The 17,288-nt window shown below is 41.4% G+C and overlaps 1 protein-coding gene across 7 annotated transcripts in view; it reads right to left on the reverse strand.

Annotated features, from left to right (window-relative positions):
• Positions 1-225: 225 nt before the first annotated feature.
• Positions 226-17,288, reverse strand: part of anks1aa (ankyrin repeat and sterile alpha motif domain containing 1Aa) — a 64,613-nt gene continuing 47,550 nt past the window's right edge. For 3 of the 7 annotated variants that reach the window (XM_086276266.1, XM_086276261.1, XM_086276260.1), the window contains 10 exons: positions 10,430-10,528; positions 9,808-9,954; positions 9,054-9,161; positions 8,633-8,803; positions 8,413-8,550; positions 8,249-8,320; positions 8,071-8,157; positions 7,415-7,552; positions 5,342-5,524; positions 226-3,102 (listed from right to left, as the gene is read on the reverse strand). In XM_086276266.1, the coding sequence (XP_086132392.1) occupies positions 2,986-3,102; positions 5,342-5,524; positions 7,415-7,552; positions 8,071-8,157; positions 8,249-8,320; positions 8,413-8,550; positions 8,633-8,803; positions 9,054-9,161; positions 9,808-9,954; positions 10,430-10,528 (1,260 nt within the window). In that variant the 3' untranslated portion in view covers positions 226-2,985. Of the gene's footprint in view, positions 3,103-3,907; positions 4,617-5,341; positions 5,525-7,414; positions 7,553-8,070; positions 8,158-8,248; positions 8,321-8,412; positions 8,551-8,632; positions 8,804-9,053; positions 9,162-9,807; positions 9,955-10,429; positions 10,529-17,288 lie in introns of those variants that run through there. The other 4 variants (XM_086276265.1, XM_086276264.1, XM_086276262.1 and 1 more) reach the window with 4 other exon arrangements.

Here is a 17,288-nt window from a genome sequence, read left to right on the forward strand (position 1 = left end):
ACCCTTAAAGACTGCAACAGAACTGTAAATCCATCAGAAATTTACCCAAATTTGGAGGAAGAGCCGTTAAAACAAGAACAAAGAATGTCCTAATAAACATCCAGAGACAACGATTCTAACTGTACCATTTATTAGTTGTACAATTATGAAAAATAATCATAAAAAAGACTGGAAGCCCAAGATTATTTACAATCTTTTTCTCTGAAGTGAGGTCCCTCTTCTGAGTCATGTTCTCAGCCTTCTTTTTTTTAATGTTTTTTTTTTTTTTTAAATCACAGGGTATTTATTCACGATATGTTTAACTTTATAAGACATAGTCCTTTTCTCTTTTTTGACAAGTGTCAAAAATTACATACGTACATACATACATACATATACATACATATATATATATATATATATAGATATCTATAAAAACAAAAATCATTCAAGTATCAAAATACAGACCGCTAGATTCATGTACAATATCATTCTCATCATTGTTGTCATCAGATTAGTCCCAAAATATCTTTCCTGATCCTCAGCAATGTGCAAAAGCAGAGCAGGACCAGGCTGATGGCTAAAGGTGCTGACACCAGCGCGCTGAAGACAGTGTACCATAGAGTTATCGTACTGGCCGGATAAAAATGTACCACATATACAAGAGTTAAATCAAAATGAGCCGACTATGCACCCATATACAGATTGGTGGACCAAACAGTACCATTAACAGTCAACATATTAGGAGTTAGCTAGAGAAACATGCCGTGCCCTATTGTTCTTGTCTGCAGCTATAAATCTAGAGTCGTACCAGCCTGCATGGCAGGTTTGGTGAATAATCTTGTCGAGATTAACTGAACAAAGGGGCAGGGAAGGAGAGAAAGAACCACACCTGATCCAGTTCCAGCATTAGGACAAATCATAGTCCTATAAAAAAAGTAAACGCCCACACACCCACACACACCCACACACACGCGCGCGCATACACACGCAAAAAGTAAAATAAACGCCATCCCCCGTTATTTCAATATAAAACAGTCTTTTAGTGTCAGTTTCTTTGCCCCTTGAGTTTGGTAAGAGAGCTCCTCCCATGCAAGATTACATTGTTTTATCACAGTTACACATGTATGTAAGCTGACGATGATGAAAGCAGCTAAAATGTTTGGATACAGGACAAACAACCCAGGAAGAAGTGTGTACCTACAGTGTGAGGTCTCTCGTCTGACAGTTTGTTTCATAATAAAAAGTGAATGTTCCTCATCTCTGCAGCAACTTCCCCTTTAACTACAAGTTCTGCTTTGAAAACGGCAGGTACATTTCCTGAAACTATAAACACCAACTCTCAGTGAGGGACGTGATGGTTCATTTCGGAGGAAATGCACGCAACACAACAAACACATCCGTCTCTAATGTCGCACGGAACAACCATCACTTTTCTAAGCATCGAGAAGTTAAATGGAGGCGGGTGCGTGCGTGCGTGCGTGCAGGGTGATGAAGTTGGAGAAGTCTGATGAACCGGGGGAGCGTGTTGCGTTGGCGAAAGGTTTACATCCGTCTTATTCTCCAGGCCTGTGTGTAACTGTGGGCACAATCCGACTGCTGATGTGATCTGCTCGGTGAGAAGTGGGGCAATGATCCAGCAAAACATCCTACCCACCACTCAACAGGGCTCATTCCTGTCCTTTTCTCACTGTCTGGGATTGGCCACAGTGTCAGCTACAGGGAAGGGACACAGACACACGCACACAAAGCAGTGGAGTTAAAATAAAGTAAAACCGATGGACACAAACAGCACTATAGTGATGGATTAAGTCCTTCGTAATGATTTACTCTTTTCACCAAGCAACTGTGAAACATTAACCTGGTATGACTGGGGGGGAAAGGCAATGCTGACAGGATGAACACTGAAGGCATTTGTTGTGAAAGGAAAAAAGAGAGGAAAATGCACTTATTCTTTCAAACTTGAGGATTTTATGTAAGTGCTTAGGTGTAGTTAGTTCACTCTAGACGAAGCATTGAGTTTAAATCCTGACTGATAGTTGACGGCATGCCAGTTTTGAATTATTTTGAGCTGTTTTTTTGGAGCAAGGACCACTAACATGCAGATCCATGTCTGCCTCTGTGCCCTATTCTGTCCCTCTGATGCTCTCTAGAAACCCCACCCCAAAATGCTTACTTCATTAGCATCAAAAGGATCATATCACAGTGCTAGGATCTTGGCCTCTTTTGGCTTTAAGCAGGCAGCTGACCGTAAGAAGAAGAAGAAGAAGAAGAAGAAAAAAAGCCTTGCCCTTAATTGATCTTATTTAACCTCAATAACACCTGCATCCCTGCGAACATAAACATGCTACAGTCCGACTGATGCATAGAATTACAGGATCAGTTTCACAGTTTCCTCAGGAAACGTGTCCATCCAGGTACAGGATGTGTGCAGTGGGTCACTCTTGGCTGTGGTAAAAATCAGTTTTCTCAGCACTCGGTGAAGTCAGGAGTTGGAACGTCAGAGTGAAAAGCCTCAGAGCGGCCGTCGCCTAACAGAGCAAGAAAAGCATTAAGAAAAGAGAGAGCTTATCACCAAGAGTAAAGAGTGGGATGTTGACAGTTGGGAAGAAAAAAAAAAAAAGAAAAAAAAAAAAAAAGAAAAAGGGGGAAGCATTGTTGGAGGAAGCATATAAAGTAAACAGAAAGGAGGAATAAAAGGGAAAGTGAGTGGCAGGCTCACAGTAGAAGAGATACCAACTAGACAGCTAGAAGACGGTGGGCGAGGTGGAGGGGTTGCATTAATAATTGAGAAAAAGTGTAAAGGTGCTGGGAGTTAAACATAAGAAGGGGCAACAGCTGGTCAGTTGCCACAGACTGTGGTGTTGTCGGAGGAGGAAACAAGTGATGGCGGTGGGGAGGAGCAGAGGTCCAGCGCGGAGAAAGAGGCAGCGTCACAGTGAAAGGCACACAGAAGGAGGGGAAGGAAGGAGGGTGAGGCTGAGCCCAGGAGGAAGAGAGGTCCACTCAGAAAATGGTGGTCTCGTACTTAGTGCTGATAGTGCGCTTGGATTCCTTGGGGTCCATGAGCCACGTGGCACTACCCTGGGACTGAGAATCGCCTTCCTGGTCCACGATGTCCCCCTGTGAGTACAAACAGACAGCAATGAAATATCTGAATCTTCACATACGAGGCTGATTACACTTTTTGTAATGCTTAGATTCAAAATGCAGCAATGAAGTATTATTGTGCCAACAAACTGTAATTGTTTGTGGTGAAATTTAACCACATTTACCCATGAAAGTGTTGATGTTTGTGTTTAAACAGATTCCATAAACGATGCAGCATCACACCTATCCATCAATTATCATAAAATTACAACCCCGATCCCAAAAAAAGTTGGAATGCTGCGTAAAATGTAAAGAAAACAGGATGCAATGATTTGCAGATCTCATAAACCCATATTTTATTTATTATATTAGACAAAAAGGTTTTTAACTTTTCACTATTTCATGAAAAACATTAAGTCATTTTGAATTTGATGGCAGCAACATTTCTCAGAATAGTTGGGGCTCAAAAGATCAGAAGTACTATGCGATGCACTGCCATCTTCTCTGAGCCAAAGCTCTGAGGCAACTTGGAAAACTGTCATGTGGTCAGACAAATCCAAATTTAAAATTCTTTTTAGAAAACACAGATGAAAAGTCCTCTGGAGGAGAGGGACCGTCAGTGCTCAGTTTAAAAGCCTCCATCTCTCATGGTATGTGGGTGGATCGTTCCCATGAAATAGGCAGCTTGCACACATGGCAAAACATTATTGCCGAAAGGTATCTACAGGTTTTAGAGCAACACGTGCTTCCATCCAGATGACGTCTTTTTCAGGGAAGGCCTTGCATAGTTCGACTAAACTAAACTAAACTAAACTAAACCACATACTTCATCTGTTACAGCCGCATAGCTTCGGTGCTGAACTGCAGTTCAGACCTTTCACAATTAAAAACAGTTGACACACCATGAAATACAACAAAGAAGACAGAGAACTACTGAGCAGCTAAAAACAATACAATAAACAAGAATGGGACACATTTCTCTGCTGAAAGTCCGGCAACTGGTTTCCTCATCTCCCAGAAATCGATCTTATGTTTTTCTCAGTGTAAACAGTTAAAATGTTTTGCGTGTTCAGATGTCAATAAAAATATGGGTCTATGAGATTTGCAATTTTTGCAATTTTAACTTTTCCTGGTTCTCATTTTGCTGAGCACTTTTGGGAGCAATTAGTAAGCAGACAATTTTGCTGGCTTTTTATTGATAAAATATAATAACAACATTTTCTCTATGTATATCATAAAGTTTAAGTAAAAACACCCAAAAAGAATTCTGTGTACAGTATATAAACTTTGTCTGTCTTACTACAAGCGTGTCACTAGAGGGCGTTGGAGTTAACAGTTTACATCATGATTTGTAGTTTTCAACATATAGCAGAGAAAAGATAGTGAAATAAAAATAACAACAACGAGTGGGTGAGAAGGGATGGGGATGGGATAGGAGGCAGCACCTGAGCAGCATGGCTGGCAGAGTGCAGCGGTAGGAAGGAGGGATGGTGGTTGGTGCAGGTGGAACAGTAACAGCAACGACTGTCGAGAGGAAGAGGAGAGTCCTGGGAGGAATAAACACCACCAGGAGGAAGAGAAGCGAGCCAGACGGAGACGAAGATTAGAAGAGAAAAGGGAAAGTGCACAAAGAACCAGGACGAAGCAGCGACAGAGTCAAAGAACTTAAAGGGCAGGAAAAGGGACACAGATTTTAACAGGCATGACACATGAGGAGTCTGACAGGTCGCACACAACACAGAAGACACTGCAGGTGCATTTTGAAGCTTATGTGTGCTTATCGGTGTGGATGTGTGTAACTGAGTATGAAGTGCATGTGTGCTCAGGTGCTGATTAAACACATTTAAAAATGTACATGTGAAAAAAAAAAAAGCCACACAGATGAAAACACTGAACAGAATTACATTGTTAAATCATTGTGATCATTAAGCTGCAGCTAGAAATGTGTGACTTGTCCCTGAGGTGGACTTGGCTCATTTATATTCACACAAGCTTCCCTCTTAATGGTTTAATGCTAATGCCCAGATGGACATCAGCATAGCATAACCACAGTGATGTCGAGAGGTGTAGACTGACGCAAGCAATCTAACATCGTTTTTGCTTCCAAAAAATTAGGCGTGTGCTGCAAATGTAATCACAAAACACAAAAAGTTTTTTTCTGGCACAGAGAAGTAAAAGGATTTAAAATTCCAAATTTGCTCGAGAACACGTTGAACAATATTTCAGCTTTATTTGGTGTTTTTACTACAATACTTTTTAACAACCAACTCACCGCTGTTTTGCGTATGCTGCCTCGTGGTTTGGGCACAGGTTTGCTGGACTTGGTCTCAATGACCTCTGATCCAGATCCAGCTGGGACGCTCTGGTGCGGTTTGGTCCTCTGGGCCTGCAGAGCCAGCTGATATGCTACCTCAAACGCCTGGCCCAGTGTCAGTATAATCTCATAGGTCAGGTTCTATACAGAAAGGGAGAAAGAGGAGGATCACGGAGTCATTACAAGCCTTTAGCCAAAGGACCACCACCATCACAGTGTGCAGCGAGACAGCAAAACGTAACAGAAGAAAGATTTTTTCCTCCAAAACTTCTTCAAAACAAAATTGCATAACCTGAAGAAGTGGCAGTAATCTCAGGAGTATTGTGCAGCAACCCCCTGTTCCTAAACTAGATCCATCCTCTGTAGCTCAGTAATAAAGCTGCTGGATTATTCTGTTTTACCCTGACAGCTCCCAGGTACGAACAAGCTCTGCAGACTAAAGACAGATGATTCATGCTTTATACGTTATCTGAAAAAGCAATCCTATGGTGGGAACAACAATCATCATTTGAAGAGACACAACACAGAGCTGTGAAATCCTCTTTATATCCTTTGATGTAGTAACCTGCCCTGAGATAAAGCACTCCATGTACACCAATACGCAGAAACATCTCTTGTGTAGTGACGATTGTGCCAGGCGGACCCTGAAAGCAGCCATATAGTCAGTGCAGTTTAAAATAACCAAATAAAGGAGATTCATATGGACACTTTCGGTAGCAGAAGGGACACGGCAAAGCTGTGGTAACTATTTGACTCATAGCGTTTCAGTGTTTAATGACTACCAACAGCCCGCAATCAAATACAAAAGCATTACTGTCTGCAGCTGAAAACCCTTGTCAAGCTACTACTAGCATAACGGACAGGTTTCTGACGGGGCTGCCACACAAACGCAAAGCAGGAGATGAAGCATCGCCAAATAGGTTTTCAAACCAACATCCTTCCAAGTCAAAGACTAGAAAATATGATGAAGCATATCTTCCCTTTGGCTTCACCTGCACAAGTGCCAGGTAGGTCGCCACTGCAGAATTGGTTTTTCCTGCGTCGGGAGCAGCGCTGGGCTCTCCAAATCACAGACACAGTATCCCACATTCTTGATTTTTAGCTCACAAACACTTCTTGTAATGACTAACTACTCCTGACATTTTGGAGATGTTAGCTCTTTATACAGTAAAGTTACAGTGGGATACAAATAATATCAGACACAGACAAACAGGATCCCACAGTTGTTTATGTTTTTGAACCCATTTTGCACAGAGAGGCATTTTTTGAAAAATGTATTGATAGCAATGTTGAATATTATTACACAGGAAAAAAAAAAACAACTACACGTAAAATACACACTGAGCTACTACTACTGTTCAAGGCCCACTGGTTCCCTGAATAAGCAGACAAACTGCAAGCTGACATAACTAGAAGATAAATCTGTACTTTGTTTTGAACACGGGGGAGAAACTCCAGAAGTACAAAAACTGCAGTTCCTCTGTGCAAAGCTTGAAGCTGGCTCCAAAAATGACAGACTTCCATGTTAAAATGTCACATTTTACAGTATGGTACAAAAAATATTTTGGCTTCTGTGGATTGTTTCCCCCTTCATAACAATTTAATAACAACATAATAATTGAGGACTCATTCTGAAGTACTAAACTGGAGCTCTTCACCGTGTGCTTACTACTACTGGTGACTTTTAGAACATTTCTAATTGATTACATGACTAATACTGTTCATTTCTGTGTGGTGCTGACCATCCAAGAAGTTTGTGCTCTAATGTCCATCTGTTTCTTACATTAATTAGCCTGTATGTGTGTCTCTATATTGCATGCCTGCTTGCATGCCATGAGCTGCTGTTTATGAATGAAACTTGCTAAGCGCTAGCTGCTAAGTAAACCCTCCACCCTCCCATCTTTGTAAGATGACGTCTGGCTCTAAAACGCCAGCATATAAAAGCTTCAAGAGCGATGGGTGACAGCACAATCACACAATCATCTTTTTTACCATCTATAGCACAATAGAGCCCAGTACAAGTGTCCTTACCACATCTACTGTGCTGAAGACATGGCAGTAATGGTGGCTGGTCTGCAGGTCCTTAGTGATGTAGGCAAATGTGCACAAGTCCTCTGGGTCCTGGGCTGCACAAGAAATGTTACGGATCTCGTGCTCTGCAATGATGTTCTGGACCGAGAAGGGCAACATGAGTGAGGTTTAGTAACGAGAGTACACAGTGCATTCTTTCATTTTTTAAAATTTTTATTTCATTCCATCAACATTGAGACAATAATGCTGTTAGAAAATGTTACAAAATAAAAAAAACTAAACGGTTAAAGGAGAGACACTGACTGCCAGCCATCACAAGTGCAACTACAACAAGACCATGTTGAGCTTCAACATTTCAAAGCCTTTTTTTATTAATGTCAACTAAATGTCAATCAGATTTGCTTCCTATAAGGAAATATAAGCACAAACTAATCTGACACAAACTTGCAAGCATGATATTTACAATCACAGAAAGAGAGGAAGCTTGATGTCTGACTGCGTCACTTTCATGCACACATTAAAAAAGGAAACATGCTGTCATTTGCCCCGGCCTCAATTTGATGTATCACACGCCTCAAAGAACACGTCTGGTTAAGAAGACGCAAAGAGAAAATGTGTATGCACGTGTGTGTGTGTGCATGTGTGTAGTCGCTAACCTTGTTGGCTGCGTCGATAAACTTCACACCCTTGTATGTGATTGAGAGGACGATAGTCGGGACTTTTCTCATTTGCTCTGTTGACCTCTGGAGGGAAGATTAAAAGGACAGGTCAATTGCCACTCACACAAACAATATCTATGAGTTTATCCTCAGGGATTGGAGAAACTTGTCATACCCGCATTTTGGCACAAGCATCCTGCGTGGACTCAGTGCCCCTTAGTTCCTTAATAAGCATGGAACCAAGATACTGTAATGAAATGGAGGGGAAAAAGACATTACTGCTGATGTGTTTAATCAACGAAGCGGAATCATGTAGGAAGGAGAATGGTGCAGACGTACACTAGCTTCATAAGCGCAGGATTCAAAGATGAGTTTCTCTGGTTGGTGATGCCAGTTCTGAACCGGGGCGTACGGTGCTGCTAGACTAGGTGGCCGCAAGGTCAGGCGGGGCTCTCGTTGCCAGTCTTCATGTCGCTCCTATAAAAATAACCATAACTATCAAAGAAGCCTGGCAGAGGCCCTCAATAACCATTAACACACTCGTAGATATACCACATACAGGAGGCCTGTGTCGTTCGCTGCGATATCTTTGGGTAACGTCATAGTCGTTTTCTTGTGCTTTTTTCCTCCCTGGCTCGCCTGCAGGCAGCAGAGGGTCCATTGAGCGTCCTGTGTAGGGCTCCATCTGACTCATGGGAGATGAAGTCTGGGATCCAGGCAGGTCTTGGCACTGCAGAGATGTAATATGACACAGTTGGGTATCTCATGTCAGATGCACTCTCTATCATTAGCCATCAGGCATTCATCTTTGTCAATATACTTTGCAACATTTACAGGCTAAAAATAAAGAATTTGAAACGTAAGCCTAAGTTTGTCGGACAGTATTCAAACATCAGATCTGGTTCCGAAGTGAGTGAAGAGTAAACAAGAAACATTTTGTGAAGCACTTTTAGACAGGAAAGTAGTTTGTAGGTCCTCACCCTGATCTGAGACAAACGAGGAGGTTTGACAGGAGGCTCTTCATAAGGCCTCTCCGCTAAGGAAGCGATGATGCGTTTCCTGTGACCAAGTAGGCTAATTTTTAGCACCTGTAAAAAAGAAAATTATGAAGTGATCATACTGAGCAGCACAAAAGGAAATGCCAGAAAACAACACATCAGGCACTATTTCATTTGTGAGGTTCCCTTAATAGTTCTCCATGTGAAGCTGTTTCCCCTCCGAGTCTCTTCTCTTCTGTTAATCTTGAATCTACATACGGGATTGCACAAGTTCACACGTTCATGCAGCGATACAGTGTCTGACATTACTTCACTGATCTACAGGTGATGGTATTGCACACAGAAATGGAGGAATGCAGCACTGATCTTGGAGTGAACAAGAAAACATGTTTCTTTCAGAGACCCTTCCCAGTAGTAGCAAAAGTCAGCACATTTCCTCACAGACCAGTGAAGTCTGACGTGCCATCTTCTAACCAAGTAATTTCAGTTCTTGTTTTCAAACGTGAAAATCTCAATTAATTTTTTTTGAGTGAGACTTTAGAATCCATTTCCCAATATTCAACACAAATACACATTCACCTTCAGTTTTAGCCTCCTGCTTCAGTTTGGGGGGGGAACCTGAAGTAAACCGTCAAACTCGTTTCCCTATCCTGATTTTTTTTTTTCCCCAAGACACCTGAAGACTAATTTCACCCTCTGATACTCCCCACTGTCCTTGTACATCACTGTGACTCACATTGACAATCTCCAGCTCCCACAGGTTTCTGACGCAGTCCAGAGTGCGGTAGCCGCTGGACAGGAAGTTTTGCAAGTACTCATGCAGGCCCAGATTCTCCAGCCAGGAGGACAGGGAGTTGCTGCCGTCACAGCCGAGCGCTTTCACCTGCAGCAGAAAACGTAATCATTCACAGACACTTTGAGGAATTCAGGGCGTTGGCTGAACCAATATGCTGCAAATTTAGCCAATTTTCCTTGGCAGGAAATTGAAGGGTTCTGGTTTCAATAACCCCCACAGATGTATATTTGTATACAAGCAGAATGAGCTAAAGCAATACAAATTAAAGTGAGAATACTGCAGAGGTGTTTTTGTTTAATTTTATTTTTATAACAAAAGTAAAGCTCCCAATACAATAAGATAAAGCAAGCCCACCGCCAAACCGCATTCGACTTCATTATTAAGCACTATTGCTCCTGCTCAGCCGTATGCCTAACCCACAAATTAACTTGTTAATTTTCATAAATGCAATAGATACTTGGGTCTAAGGTGAGAATATTACTTAATCATCTAACATTAAAGCAAATGCAAAACACTGAATTGGGTCTGAGAAGTACTAAAGTAGGAATCAATGATTTATCACCTTTGGAAAGGAACGTGCTGCGTGCAGGATCTTCTTTCTGTGGCTCGGATCTGCGATTCCAATCTCTCTCAAGTCCTGGTCCTCCATTACATTGCTCCCCTTTAAAGCAACATACAAAACAAGCATTTTTGTTACTGGCATTTCTAGTCTAAGACCCATGAAAGTCATTAGAAAGCAAGGTACATTAAACTGTGTCAGAATAAAGTAATTTAAGTTACCATTTAGTAAAAGACAGTTTTTGTTATTTTACGTAGTTTATTCAAGTCATCTATGAAAATCCCAAAACACAGACTGCTTTGATGTAAGATAAAGATAGATAGATATCTATCTAAGACGAACCCTCCAAGCTAAAAGCCTTCAGTGCAACGTGAGAATTGATCACAAATATGCTACCATTGCATAAAAAGGTGAATTACTCCTGACTGAGAGCCTCCCTAGAACTCAACTTAGTGACTATCACCAGAGGAGCCACATCGATAACCCCTTAAATGAGACTTGTGTGTGTGTGTGTGTGTGTGTGTGTGTGTGTGTGTGTGTGTGTGTGTGTGTGTGGGGGTTGGTACTGACAGGAATGTGGTGATTGATGTTCAAACCAGTCTTTGGTTACACACGATATCACCTTTGGAGACTGAGTGGCAACAAACAGATAATGGAGAAGGGAGGGATGAATCAATGTCTGAGTTGCAGAGTGGGCAGCGTTATGAGATGGAGGCGCATCGATAGCTGACGACAGCCGCGGGGGAAATCAAAACACCTTGACACGTAAAAGGAAAGCCTTTATATGAACACCGAACATCATTTATTCATTTATTTTAGTTCCATATTAAACAATTTTATGGTACAACAGACCAAATAAGACAGTCACAAGACAGTAAACAGTGTTTCCCACAGATTTCGATTAAAACGATAACAGATTCATAATAAAGCTTCTGGGGTTTTCACACTTAATGTTGCAGCTTTACTGAGCAACATAATCAGCTGCCTCTGAGGTGAATGAAAGAACTCCAAGATTACAGCTGATTGTGGGTCTTGTTTATTAACAATTTCCCTACCCACTGTTAGACCCTGGTTACAGTAGTCTTTTCAGGTCTCAGCATTTGCAGAGGAGAAAGACTACTGTCTTCAACTGCAGGAGGGTGGAATAGAACGTGAATATCTCCAAGAAGCAGCTGAATAACTGATAGGACCAAAACAACAACCACCCAGCAATTGAACTGGTAGTCAAAACCACAGGATGGCAAGGGCTGGGACTAGCCAGTTAGCAGAGGTTGAAGGAATTGCCGTCTGTTAAACTGAATTAAACTGACTTTTAACCATGCTCAGATTGACCAATAAGAAGTGGGTAAGGGTCACAAGTCCTGCCTGTTGGATATAAACCATGAATGCTAGCTGTAGTGCTTCTGCAGGGGAGTCAGCAGCCAACTCTCATCTGCCAGTATCACTACGGTCCAGAGAAGGCGTCGCCTCAGGGCTGACTCTTCAATATGAACCTAAAGTTAATCCTGTGGTGCTCACCGCTGTGCACATGCACACATACACACACATACACACACACACACACACACACACACACACACACACACACACACACACACACACACACACACACCACTAATGGCATAGCAGAGATGCTGTCTGTAGGTCAAACTTGACAGCCTGTTTTTCATGCAGATGCCGTTGATGCAAACAAGGGGCGGAGAGCATGATGAGCGGGGAGGAGTGCGTCTGTTAGAGTAAATGCTGCAGAGCAATCTTTGTAATGCTGCCTGTGGAATCACAATGCTAATCACAATTCAGCTAAGACACTGACATAAACTTTTACACTGCCATCCTGTTCATGCTGAAATTTCTAATAGGCTGCGATCCAGCCTGTCGATGGAAATCCGGAGAAGGAAGACGGAAAGCAGAAATATGAGTACCTGAATGCTCCGAGTGAGTTTATTGATCAGAACTCACTATGATCTTGGCTTCAGCCCACACTGAGCACAGGACATTATGTATCATCTCTTTTGCCTTCACACTGCCTCACACGAAACTGACAACTGAAAGCCCATTATCTCTGAGCAGCAACATGCTGATTGCTGCCTCTCTAGCTGAGGACTGATATGGTTTGTGGGGCTGAATGGATGATAATGCTTCAAAGCGCATGGATCATTGCATTACTGTCCCACTGGAGATTAACTGATAAATGTCTCTATGCGGGGGAATACAGCTGTAACAGACTGGGTTTACACTCTTTGCCCATTTCCTGATTTATTCATTTTCCTACCACTCTGATTTTCTCATGTGTCTTCTGCCAATTCTGGCAGATGTGCAGAAATGTTATCTCATCACTTCGAAATCATCCCGTTTATTGGGCTTTACAGACTTTAATATTTGTTTTATGACATCTATCACTGAGGCAAGCCAAGGAAACATCAGCATTGTGTGGGTGCTGGAGTCCATCCCAGCCATCATACGGCGAGACCCTGGGTACACCCTGGACAAGTCGCCAAGCTGACACAGGGCTCTTTTGTTCATTTCTTTCAATCTTTTTTGTCCTTGGATAATTTGATTTCATGTTGAAGTTAACCTGGGTAAGCTTAGACATAAATAAATGACTCCCAGTTCAGTCCCATGATTAATGGCTTGATGGTTGAATGACAACCTGACTGATAAAGCAAATAACTTTGAACACTAATCAACATTTTGCTTCTGGACACACCTCACTAAACCAAACCAAACTGGAGTGAACTGAACACCTGTTAGGTGAAGAATGTTTGTTCACACCTGGTTTAATAAAAATTCTCATTTCCTTTCATGTAAAGTGTTACATTCACCTCTGCTATATCTGGATAAGCCATTTATCCTCATTCAAAGAGTCTGAAAACACAAACAGCATGATGTGGTGGTGACAACTCTGTGGGGAAATTTCTGGCTAATGTGCTTCCACAGGGTTGGCAGGTTTCAAGGAGTACATTAGTAGAGAGAACGCTAATATCAGCACAACATTGGCAAACAGAATACATTTACAGCAGTGTAAGCTGGGCCTGTTTTGTGCCTGTGCAGCTTGTCCAGCTCTGCTTTACTCCGTCCTCTCATTAAAATGCTGCTCTGTTCCTCCTCGGCCTATCCAGAGAACAGCCACAGTGGCCTCCCTGGTTTAAAAGCACTCTGAATTCAGGCTGGGTGCTCAGGGGCACGGATCACTCATTCTGACCCTCTAAAGGACAGCTACCTAACAGCACTAAGACTCAGTTTGTCCTCCTAAACTGGCTGCCATGAGACCACTCAGACCTCAAAAGAAAAGTGCAAATGAAACGATGACAGAACATTAAAAAAAATGTTTCTTTCAAATTAACAAACAAATCTAAGCCCAAAAAGAAAAAAAAAAAAAAAAAAAAAAAAAAAAAAAAAGAAATCAATCAATCCATTCCCAGTCCTTTAGCTTCGGATGCAGGAAGCCATTACTGGATTTTTCCGCAGGGTTTGGTCCCTCGCTGCAGCATGAGCCCTTTGCATTTATTAAAAGGCAGAAAAAGGGGGGTTGGGGGTCACGAAAACATCATGAATTTAGATTACATGAATGCAGCTCAGAAGTAGAAAAGGTTTGCCTAACCTTGGTGCAACTTTTAGATCTGACCAACTCTTTCTAAAAAAAAAACAAAAAAACAAACCAAACAAACAAAAAAGTCTTTCTCCTTATAAATCCTCAGCCACCTCCACTGATTTGAAACTCAAAGTAAATTTGTTCTCCCTCAGCTGACCGCATAAAAGTCAGATCCAGACGCCCTCGCCAGAAGACCGTCAGTCTCAGTCGCTTTGAATACAAACGAACTTGCCGACTGTGTCACAGCGTAGAAGTCTAACACAGAGAAAAAGAGACATTTCATTTCAACAGGCTTTACTTGTCAGCACCAACGAGCGGTGGAGAACAGCATGATTGCGCAGCGCTTGTTTCATCGGGACATTTGCTCCACGAGTCGATAAAAAGCATCTAATTGGTTTCAGAAAAAGGCTCGTCTCTGCAACGCTGCTTGAACACAATACATTCACTGCTGTTATTGATCTGCTTCTAGAGCGTGCCTGCAGGGGAGACACACATCACAGTTGGCCGAGTGGCAGAGTTAACACTGTTTAATTAGTGATCTCGCTGCTACATAAGCATACTTGGAAAAATAAATAGTATGTCTAACAACCTAACTCAGAGAAGGACCATTTTCTTACCATTGTTTAAAATTTGATGATGAAGTGTGAACATTTCAATTAAAATACTGGCATCTTGCCCGTCTTTTAGCAGCTCATAGGAAATGCATAAGAGTAACATCATGACTCTGCATCTATTTCTGAGTCTGAAGTGTTTTTAGATTGTTGTTTTGAAAGTCGAACACAGAAGGTGATCCGTCTCTTGAAGATAAAAGTGGATTGGCTGACAGGCATATCTGTACACAGTACTGGCAACTCAGCCAAGAACGAAATATGGCTCGTTTCTGCTCTATTCACTAATGCATAGATTAAACGCAATTATAAAAGTTTAGCAAAGCAAAGGTGACTCAGAGGGTAATTCTAATTTCCAATTGAGACTAAATTGTGATTCATAAAAAAAAAAAAAAAAAAAAAAAAAAAAAGGTCAACATTTGCTGTGGGAGGGACAGGTTGTTTTGTTCAGAGGTAACAGCTTTTTCTCTAAACCCTGCAGCGACTTTAGGAAGCCAGGTGGTTAGTAAGCCATGTTTAAAGATAGAAATGTTGCCAGCTTGCCGCTTTGGAATAAAAAGACGACTCAAGCCTGAGAAAAAGGAGTGTGAAAGCCTAAAAGACAGTAGGAAGATTAAACCCCGAGAGAAACTTCAGAGGCTTCAACACGTACTTAAACATGGGTGTGGATCACGCTTTCTCCAAGCGGAGAGGCTGATAAGTGGATGAATTCTCTATTCTCGGGTTATGTAAAGTAGAGTAAAAGGTTGTTTATGGGAGAATCAGAGTGCACTGAAATTAGACAGATATAGTTTGATAGCAACCACACATTTTATTTATTAAACAACTGAAGCTTAATAAACCAAAGAAACATTATATTTATAATATTTAAGTCTAATTAACAAGCCTTACATGCAGAGGTAAAGAAATAAATATACAGATACTGACAATCAGTGATGACCTTTATCTGGCGTCAGACCAGACAGTGATCTTCTAGTTTTCTATTGTCTAATTCTGGTCAGGTTGTGTTAATCATTGCTTCAGTTTGCGGTCTTTAGCTGACAGTAGTGGCACCTTGTGTGGTCTTCTGCAGTTCAGAGATGCTCTTCTGCATACATTGGTTGTAACAAGTGGTTACTGGAGTTACTTCCAAGTTGCCTTCCAGTGAGCTCGAGGCATGAACAAGACATTTTCACCCAGAGATGTGGATATTTTCACATTATCAGATCATTCTTTGTAAAACCCTAGAAATCATTTTGTAGGAAAATCCTCAGTCCAGGCTGTCTGACACCAACAGCCATTTAAATCACTGTTCTTTTCCATCCTGACGCTCCATTCAAACTTCAGAAGGTCATCCTGACAGTGTCTGCATGCCTAAATGCATCGCGTTACTACAAACCCAATTAGATTGAACACCAGATTAGTATACATCATTAGCATACCAAATGAAGTTGCCTATATATCGTCTTTATTATATCCAGTTTTGCAAAGCTCAAGGTTAATGATTTAGAATTTAAAGTTCAAGTTTATTTATAAAAATTGTTTAAAAGGTTTGATAATCTCAAAGAAAAAAAAAGTGTGAAAAGAAAGAAATATATTCATTAATTTTTGTCCCATCACTTCATGGTTTTTGTTTTTTTTTTTTTTTTTTTTTTTTAAATTGTAGTAAATGTTTCCCTCAGAGAGATCGATGTTTTGTTTTGTAGTTTTTGAACTTTAAATGTCTGTACTGGTTTTAATATTGCTGCTATATCACATAATCTCAGGGGCTTATAAGTTGAAACGTGTACGTCTGTTTACATCTGCTGTCATGTGTTGTGGAGCTTACAAACAGAGGTGTATATCTTCTGATTCGCACAAGGAAACAGCTGTTATGCTTACGTACAATACGCTGAGTGTCTAAGAGACCATATTCTTTGGAGTCTTTGTCAGCTTCTCATAGTCGCACTCATCTGAGGCACAGTTCATTCAAATTCAAATTAAAAGTGCCCGAGACCCTTTCTTTCAGCCGAAATGAAAAGTTTAATTTGCACCCAACACAGTGATTTATGAATTATTTTTGTAGTCGCTAAGAGAACTTGTTCTGTTTTGTTGTTGCTGCTGTGTTCCTGTTTATACGCAGCACTCTGGATCTGGCTTCATTTACTTTGTGGTAAGTAGTAAGTCCACATGGAGGGAATCTTGAGTACATTTATAACTCATGTGTGAATCTACAGTAGTGTTTGAAAAACATAAAAACCTTCACTGTAACAAATAAAACACACTGTGGACAACAGATTTTCATAAGTCTGATAGAAATGTGAGTTCTTATCTTGACAAATAGGATGCTTATCTCTCAACTTTCCCACCGGTTCAGACTGCCAGCTGTGCCCCTTCATCAGACTTCAGGACTGAGAAAAGCAACTGAGCCAACTCAGAGAGGCATCGCACACTTTGGGCTCTATAAACTTGTCAGATTGGCAATAGCACCCCATTACTCATCAAGATTCTTCTCCCTTCTGGTCGGGCATCAGCTGCTTTGTTGGCAGCCGGCTCTCTGACTGTTAACGAGAAGCCACGACAATCGCCTCCCAGGCCAGAGACAAACCGTCTGAGAGTGTGAGGATCCAGGACAGCCTTGATTCAACACTAAACCAGAGGTAACAGTATCAAACAAACTATCTGACAGGAGCTGAGCTCAGAC

The sequence above is a fragment of the Aulonocara sp. 'chitande type north' Nkhata Bay genome, linkage group LG20 (assembly GCF_057382095.1).
Source record: "Aulonocara sp. 'chitande type north' Nkhata Bay isolate Kocher_YH1m ecotype deep benthic linkage group LG20, A_spYH_male_GT1.1, whole genome shotgun sequence".
NCBI lineage: Eukaryota > Metazoa > Chordata > Actinopteri > Cichliformes > Cichlidae > Aulonocara > Aulonocara sp. 'chitande type north' Nkhata Bay.